At 41.0% G+C, this 9,103-nt stretch overlaps 1 protein-coding gene across 1 annotated transcript; it reads right to left on the bottom strand.

Moving 5' to 3' along the window:
* Positions 1–4,921: 4,921 nt before the first annotated feature.
* Positions 4,922–8,794, bottom strand: LOC129674951 (rhox homeobox family member 2-like). Its single transcript, XM_055605020.1, is given in 4 exon segments — positions 4,922–4,972; positions 6,580–6,625; positions 8,234–8,579; positions 8,728–8,794. Coding segments are annotated over 4 exon segments (510 nt in total).
* Positions 8,795–9,103: the final 309 nt, after the last annotated feature.

Below are 9,103 nucleotides of genomic sequence, written 5' to 3'. Positions count from 1 at the left end.
ACTCCTGGCCACCAAAATTCACAGCCCAGGTATAGGCAGGAGCCCTTCACCTACACCATGTTCAACCTTCCTAGCCACAGGATCAGGAGAGTATTTCCAAACATGCTCTACATTTGGGCATGGTGGTTTTGTTGACATGTGGGTCTGCCACAACCCAGTGTCTAGGACTTTTGGATCGGTCCAGGACTATCCAAACCACCCTTGGCTTTCTTATCAAGATTCTCCTCTTTCTTCAACTGAATATTATGTTAGTAGCGTACAGGAACACAACTCAATTGCATTTACACATTTGAGAATTTGAGCATCGATCATTTTTGCACACATTTGCTGATTTTAAAAGCTGCATTAAACCAAAGATCATCTTTATCTCTAATTTTTTTGTTGTCTTCTTCACGTGGAACTCACACTAAGTGGTAGTTTGAATGCTGAGTGTCCTGCATAGGCTTATGTATCGGAACTCCTAATTTCCAGTTGGTGGCACTCTTTGGGGAAGTCATGAAACCTTTAAGAGGTGAATTAGGAAAAAGAGCCTTACTAAGGGTGGGCTTTGAGGGTTCATATCATCACCCTACATCCTGCTCTTTTTAGGATAAATATGAATAAAATATGTGTGTGAATAAAATATGATCTCTCTACTGTCATGCCTTTCCATTATGGACTCTATTCCTTTGGAACTATACACTAAAATAAATCTTTTTCCCTCATAGGTTGCTTTTGGTAATGGTACTTACAAAGGAACAGAAAAGTAATTAACACATTCTGAATTCTAGGCAGGCCTTGAATTTGTGGTGTGCTTCACTTTACTTCTAACATGCTAAGATCGTAGGGGTACACTGCTCTGACTAAGCAAATGATTTTGAACAGTTCTGTGAGTATAGAAAAGCTTGACTAGACTATTTTTAACAGTATAGGTGAGCGTGTCACAATGTTATCCAGAGATCATGCACCTTTGTTCTCCAGACATTCATGACAAGCCACAAACAATTTAGGTCCTCCTAATAAGCATACCTTGCTTTAATCACATTTGTCATTATTACAAGAGGATTATAACATAAGCGATCCTGTGACATCCTTGTGTTAAACAATCTATTATAATAATCCAACCTGATAATGCACTATATTTACTTTTTTATGGAAGCTTGGGGAATTGTATTGTGCACTGTGCTTGGCCAGCATGTGTGAAGCCCTGGGTCTTATCCCCAGCACCTCAAAAACAGGGCATGCTGATGCAAACCTGTAATTCCAGTTCCAAGGAGATGGAAACAGGAGGATGAGAGGTTCAAGGTCATCCTTGGCTACATAGCAAATTGAAGGCCAGCCTGAGCTATATTAGCCTCTGTCTCAGAAAACCAAGCACTGGAATCTTGTGGGGTTTTTTTTTTTATGAGCTAAGAGATTTGTTTTACTTCAGTAATAATTAAGGGGCATATCAATATATATCTGTGTCACAGAAATACTGAAATATTTTAGACACAATGTCATATTTGTATTCTTTTTAGAGACAGGACAGGAATGAACACACTGGAAGACAGCCTAGTATTATTCATTAAAATGAAAGGCAGATATTTCAACAACTATTATGACAAGGACATTTTCAACCAGGTTAATTCTGCAGCACTTGGTTTAAAACATTCAACCTGCACAGTGGTTTCAGCTGGACAAAATAAAACAGAAAAAAAAATCTGCTTACATGTCACTGTGGGAAACACATATGTATTTTTAGCAAACTAAAGCAAGGAAAGAAACCACATAGATGCATTGTGTATTTTAATAATGACTTTTATCTCTCTGGACAAAGAATATTCTGAAGCACAGCTACCAGAGTTAATATAAAGAGAGCAAAAGTTTCTAGCCAAAGTGATGGATCAAGATGGATGACATGGTTTAATGTAGAAAAGGGCCGTACATCTTTAAGTCACTGGTACTTATAGTAGGGTTGTATTTCTTAGTGTCCCCAAACTACAACAGCTTATGCTGAGATAAATGCAAAAATTACAGTGGCAGGCTATCCCAAGAAGAACAAGAAAAGTTGAGTCTTGTGTCCCACCAGTGCTCTGTCTGGGAGATAACTGGATAGAAATAACTAAAACATATTGAAATAAGAAACAAAGCTATGTGCAGTCTGGTCAGCTCATATAGTCATCTAAATGAGCATGTGAGAAATTCAACAGCTTGGAGATTATGTATAATTCATAGACAGGCTCAGAAACCAATAATGTTCCAGAGAACAGTCTCACAGAGAAAGAATTTGCTTTCACAGCACAACAGGCATAAGGAAAGGTTGGCATTCAATTCTCAAAGATGGAATACAAAATTAAGTACTAAACCCTGGTAAAAGATGTATCTAAATTGTTGTCAATGTGTAAACTTGAATTCCAAGTGGTTACAATTCAAAAATGCCTTTCCTTGATTCTAAGAACATTCTAAAATTTGTTACAGAAACAATAAAAAACTTTGACTAAATCAAAATTCCAATGACTTGCACAAAGACCAGCAGCTACCCAGAGCTAGGTCTTCCAAGAGACAGACTCACCACCCCAGACTCAATAAACCACAGTCCTAGCAAACTCCCCATAGAAACAAGTAGCAAGGGCTTTTATTAGACAGAACTGAACATCAGGTTAGAGCTATGCTTTTACCACCCTTTACATATTTAAAACTATTCCTTTATCTATCATCCTTCTAGTTGTTTAAAGTCACAAATTTCCCCAAAATAATGCTACCAACTGAGTATTGATGAAGAAAAAAACCTCTACCTCACCATAGTGGCCGGAAGATGTATTGTTATAGGACCATGTTATAAATGGTAACTAGACAAAGCAGACAAGTAGTTACAATCTTGGGACCCACATTATCAAAACACTGTTTTGAGATTAAGATATATTAAAAAGCAACCATAGAATTCCATCATCAGAGAGCATTTATAGAAAAGCAGAGGGGAAATAGATTTTAATACAAATAGATTCTATAGCTCCTTTAAGCAGCAGATTACCCATGCTTGTAATGTCAACTAGGAAGACCAGCAGGTACCCAGGGAGCCTGAATTCCAACAGAAGCAGGTGGTATTTCTGGTGCTGGCAAAAGACAGTTAGTTTCCTCTGGCAGCTGCAGAGACTGGACCCGCTGGGACTACTATTCACGAAATGAGACATGGCTTACTCAGCAAGCTTGTCTAATTTTCAGCCTTGACAGACAGAAGAAATCCATCTCATGCCATAGGCACATGTTGCTGCTCAGCTTTGGCATAATTTGACACTGGCAAATGAACCCCCTTTTCAATTATCTGGTCATAAGAACTAATCTATCCCACAAGTGATCATGTCTACTGGGACTGAAGAGAGAGTTTAGTTGACAAAGTGTCTTTCAAGCATGGGAACACAGAGGAACATGAGTTCAATCTCCAGAAGCCATGCTTGAAAGCCAGAAGTGATGGTATGTTTTTCTAATTCCAGAGCTGGGAGGCAGGGATAGGCAGGTTCCTGACCACCCAATCTAGCTTATATGGTGAGTTCCAGTCCAGTAAAAGACCCCATTTCAAAAGACAAGTGGACAGCACTTGAGGAATGCTGGAAGCAAGCAAAAGAAATTTATTTCAAGTACTAACATTTTGATTTCAGACTCCCTTTAATCATGGAGAGAAACTAAATTCAAGGTCCCAGGCCCTAGGGGAGCTGGGGGACTTCCCAATAGCTGAAAAGCTGAATTCTGTTGTAAGGAGACAGTTGTCTGAGTCCAGACATCTCTGGAAAACTTGTAATGAGGAAATTGTCACAGCCCAGGCATCTCAGGGACAACTTCTCCATGTTACTGGTGAGGTCAAACTAAGTTCATTTTTTTTTAGGCCGAGGAGCCTACTCCTATCCTAATAAATGGAAACTCCCTTGTTCAACACATTATATCAAAATATGATTGGACAGTGTTGCAGCCCATCTTGCTCCCCCTTGCTTTACGGTTTCATCATTTAACTATGTTGTACAACATACTTTCAAGCTGCCAAATCTGTTCTGTGGCCCTGATTGATCAGTATTGGTTTGGTTACAATAACTTTTGCTAACTGCATTGACATAGTGTTTGAGTTATGTTGGATTTGAGTGGATCCTTCAACAAGGAACAGCACCTAAGGTATCCCCTGACATCTACACACACACACACACATACACACACACACACACACACACACACACACATCTTTTAGCCCATGTATACTTTCTACATGAACATGTGTTTGGGCACACACACACACACACACACAGACACACACACACACACACAGCAGGTTCACTGACTGTGTGAATTTTCTATCCTTACTAGTTAGCAAGGAAACTTTTATGTTAAGACCTGACATTCAAAACAGTTTGAAAATATTCAATGGGTGATGGTTTCACCGTCTTTAGTAGAGCTTCAAAGGATGTTTGCTTAATTTTCATATTTTTGTGTCACACCTAAAAGTGAGATTTCCGCTTACTTCTCACCCCCCTCCACATGCACACACTAAATAATTGTCTTCAGTGTTTCAGAAAAAGAAAAAACTGTTAGTGGGGTACAGGTAAAAGAGAATATGTGATCAGAGCAAACCCACTCTCACATTCTGGATCTTCCTGTGATACACTCAGCCATGTCACCTGGTGGAAGATAATTTTGTCATTCTGTTTAAATGGCATTTTCATACATATCATACTAATCACAAAAGACTCAGGAAGCAAATATATTGAGATTTTGCCACTTTATTGCAAATCAAAGTGCTGAGGAGATAAGGATGAGACAGAAGAGAGCAGGGCAGGGAGGGGTGAAATAGCCCATTGGTGGTAGTAGACACTCATCTGCTCTGTCTTCTGGGCAAGGGTGGCTCTCTAGGGCTCCTCCACAACCTCCAGGACAAGGCGCAGCTGCAGCAGGCACCATGAGGAGCACTTCAGAGCACTTACATCTTCAGGTACTTCCTATATTTGGCTCTCCTACTCTTAAACCAGTTCTACAATGAAAGAGAAAAAACGGTTCTCTTAGTGTACTAAATAGTCAGAATCATAACTGCAGAACATATTGTATAAGTTTGTATGCCAGTGAGAGTTTACATCCCATGAAAAAACCTTCTTGCTTGTTCTTATTCTGTGAGGGGTTGAGCCCCAGGGAACAGTGCTTGCTGGAATGTCTGAGACCCCAGGTGCCATCCCCAGTACTGCAAAAACTAACCCTGAAGAATCCCCCTAGGACAGATAGCACCACATCTCATCCTTCATCAAATTCTCCCTAGCACCAGCCTTATGGCAAAGTTTTGGAGACTTTGTCTCTGCTCTCCAATTATGTTTTTCGAGACATTATTTCTCTGTGCAACATCCCTGCCTGTCTTTGCTTTCTAGACCAGGATGTCCTTGAACTCACAGAGATCTGGTTGCTTCTGCCTCTGGAGTGCTGATATTTAAGGGGTGCTTTGTGACTGCTTGGTTCCAATTATATTTCAATCCCATCTTCATGAAGAAGCTACAGATATGGCTTCTGAGTTACTGTTGGTCATTTCTGTGTAGAGGCCTAGCCTCTAAATTCCAGTAAAATATGAGAAGGTAAAGGGCAAACACATCAGGTTCCCCAGTCCTCTCACTGCCTCATTTTATGAGGGTTCCATTGCATTAACCTTTTGAATGCTCCCAAGCTTTTAATCATATGAATCAAAAGCACTTTTTTTCCTGTCATCTTTCCTGGTCACCCATCATACCATTTGGAGTCCTTCTCCCTCAATCTATACAGTCTACAAAGTCGGGGGCGATGCACTGAGATGTTAGACCAGTGGTTTTCAACTTTCCCAATGATGCAACCCTTTAATACAGTTCCTCATTTTTGTGGTGATCCCAAACCATAAAATTATTTCATTGCTGCATCATAACTGTAATTCTGTTACTGTTATGAATTTAATGTAAGCATCTGATAAGCAGGGTATCTAATATGTGACCCCCAAAGGGACTGTGACCCAGAGGTTGAGAACTGCTGTCTCAGGGTATCAGTGATCAGAGAGCAATAGCATAGCCAACATCGCATAGCTCTTGGATTGCTTGTGCGAGATACTCAAAGTCTTCTTGTAGTTTCACCTTTAAAAATCCTTTCCTCATCCAGCTTCACGAGGCAAACTCAAGTTTGGTTCTGAGATTGTGGTCCTGATAGCAGCTTTAATACATTTAACTAGTATAATCCAGATTGGTTCCCTATATATTTACTTAGGAAGTTATGTTCCCTCTGAAAATGAGATTCTTTGGTACTGTGGAACTTTTCTACTCCATTTTTCCACGTACAAACACCACCAAATTCAAAACTCATTTCCCAGCCGGGCATGGTGGCATATGCCTTTAATCCTAGCAGATGAAGGTGGATCTCTGTGAGTTTGAGGACAGCCTTGTCTAACAATAAGTCCCAGGAAAAGCCAGGGCTATGTAGAGAGACCATGCCTCATAACAACAACAAAAAACAAAACAAAGCACCCTCATTTCCCAAACACAGAGCAGACAAAAACAACACAATTTCACTCATAGGACAAAGGTATTCAAGTGAAGCAAGTTCTAGAATGGCTGTCTTTTTTTTCTAGTTACATACCTGCACTCTGGTTTCTGTCACAGCAATCCATCTTGCAAGCTCTTTTCTGTGGGCAAAAGTTACACATGTTCAGTATTTGGCATCATGAATAAAATAAAAATAAAAAGGGCATTTTATATCTGTTTTTAAATGTTTAGCCCTGCATCCCTTCTGTGACTTTCACCTTGAAGAATTTGAGGCTTTTAATTTATTTTCTATCTGCTATAAATAGAAATGAGAAAAACTGAATATGCTTCCTAAGACACTCAGACACAATTTGAAAATCACTAAAATATAAAACAAAACGTTGAAAGAAATTTTACTGACATCAGAATGTTGCAATGCCTGGGATTCTGCCTACAAAAAGAAAAGAAAGGTAAAAGCTATGAACAAAAATATGCAGATGAAAGGAGGTTTTATCAACTTTGCTGGGTTGGAAAGATAAATTCAAAAAGAAGAAAACAGATTAATAAAAAGTACATGAGGATTTCTAATGTTCAATTACCATGCAAAAATGTTCAACATGCTGATTATCAGAGAAATAAAATACTAAAACAATAACAGGCACAAAACAAAGTTTAAAATTCTCACATTGTTAGCAGCACTGACCTGTAACACCAGAAAAAAGAAGGCTGAGCCAAGAGGGAGACTAAGCCAAGAAGCTCCCTGAAAGTTCAAGGCCAACCTGGGCTATAGAGTGAGCTCCTGTATCAGCAAGACAGGAGGAGAACAGGGAGAAAATGAGGGGAGGAAGAAGAAAAGTGTGGGGAGAGAGAGGGAGAAGGGAGAGGTAGATGAAAGGAGAAGAGAACGGAGAGGGGGTGAGGGAGGGAGAGGGGGAAAAACCAGACAGTGTTCTTGTGCTTCAACAATCCCAGCTCTTGGGAGGTTTACTTTTGTTTGCAGGCCTCTTGGAGCTATGGAGCTGAGGATAACATTTAGCTTACTATCCTCATGCTGTAACTTCCTCAGTGAGTCAGTGGTAGAATCAGAAACAAGGACCGACCACCCTGGCTTTGATTGAGCTATTGATCAGTCGGTGAATTGATTGACTGATTGATTGATTGACTGGTTATTTGAGACAACATTTCAGGCTATAACTCAAGATGTCCTGGAATTTGCAGTGAGCCTCTTGCCTTACCTTTGTTGCTCAGGCTGCAAGTCACTATTCCCAGAACTTTATCTTGCTTTTAGGAACAGTTTTGGTTGTTGGTTTGTTTGTTTCTTTGCTTGTTTGTTTGTTTTTGAGAAGAAATTTTAAGGGGAAGAATACTCCCTCCCTCCCCCTGAAAAATAATCAACAGCAACTATCAAATCAGTGATTAAGAAAAATGTTCCAGTGCACTTAGAAAAAAATATAACATAATGCAAAAACTGCACGATGTACACTTAAATTTTAAACAAAGACCATCCTGTGTTTCCTCAGACGCTGTCAGACTTTTCGCCCCTGTTCTAACCTTCCTTTGCTTCATTTAAATACTGCATGGAAATATCTTCATTCCTGTTTGCTCCCTGTCCCCATCTCACCCCAGAACCCAAGCGCAGAAGACTGGCTTGCGGTAGCCTGGAGTCTTCGGGTAGTTTTTATTGCAGGAGGGGAAGAGGAGCTGGGGGAGTTCCAAAAGCTTCCCTAGAGCACTTGGTGCTCTCAGCACAAGCCAGCCCATCTGCTTACCGTGCTGCAGTATTAGGGTAGTGATTGCGTTCAAAAATGCGCTCTAGCTCCTGCAGCTGGAACTGGGTGAACCTGTGGCGGAAGCGGGGCAGCTGGCCTGGTGACCCTCAAGGGTCCTTTGAGCTGCCAGGGATAGGCTCCTGCTGTTGGACCTTATCCTGGCCACTGCTGCTGGTCCCGCCTTCATAGTTCCAGCTATCCACGAAGACAGCAGGAGTATTGCCTCTGGATTCTTCTTTTGTACCTTCTTCTTCTGTGGCTGCTGCCCCTGACACAGGGTGGCCCTGTACATCCTCTTTCTCTTGCCTTTCCTGCACAGCCTGCAGGATTACCCATGCACTTCCACCTGGAAGGAGAAAACAAAAAAGAAAAATTATTCAGGAATCTGAGTCCAGGGTGAGTGGGAAGTCACAGGGTAGGGCTGCAGACTGAGCTGGCAAGTGTCTGCAAAGAAACTGAGAGAACTGGAGAATCTGTCTCATCCATATACTGACCATTGCTTTCTCCTCCAACCTGATCAAATCTCACATGAAGCAACTGGGTGATGCCTTGAGGCTCCATGCCCTGAATGCTGTTGATAGTGCTCGAGTACTCGTGCTTCTGCAGATTTTGAGCCCAAGCTCTTGGAACAAAATAAAAGCATTGACCCATGACCTGGAAGTGTTCTTTTCTGGCCTGGTCAAGTTCACAATGGATCTAGTCAGTCACAGACATTCTGTCCTGCCTGCCTTCTCAATGCCATTTACTGTGGGTTGAGTCTCTTCAGATACAAGTTACAGCAGTTTGGGGTGGCAATGAGCAGACTGTGCTTGCAAGAAGGACACAAAGAGAACCCGTGGGAATGTGGGGGTGTAAAATTGAGCTTCGAGG

The sequence above is a fragment of the Psammomys obesus genome, unplaced genomic scaffold, assembly GCF_907164565.1.
Source record: "Psammomys obesus unplaced genomic scaffold, mPsaObe1.curated_primary_1811, whole genome shotgun sequence".
Taxonomy (NCBI): Eukaryota; Metazoa; Chordata; class Mammalia; order Rodentia; family Muridae; genus Psammomys; species Psammomys obesus.
Note: the sequence above shows the minus strand (reverse complement) of the source record. Positions and strands in the feature narration are given on the sequence as shown.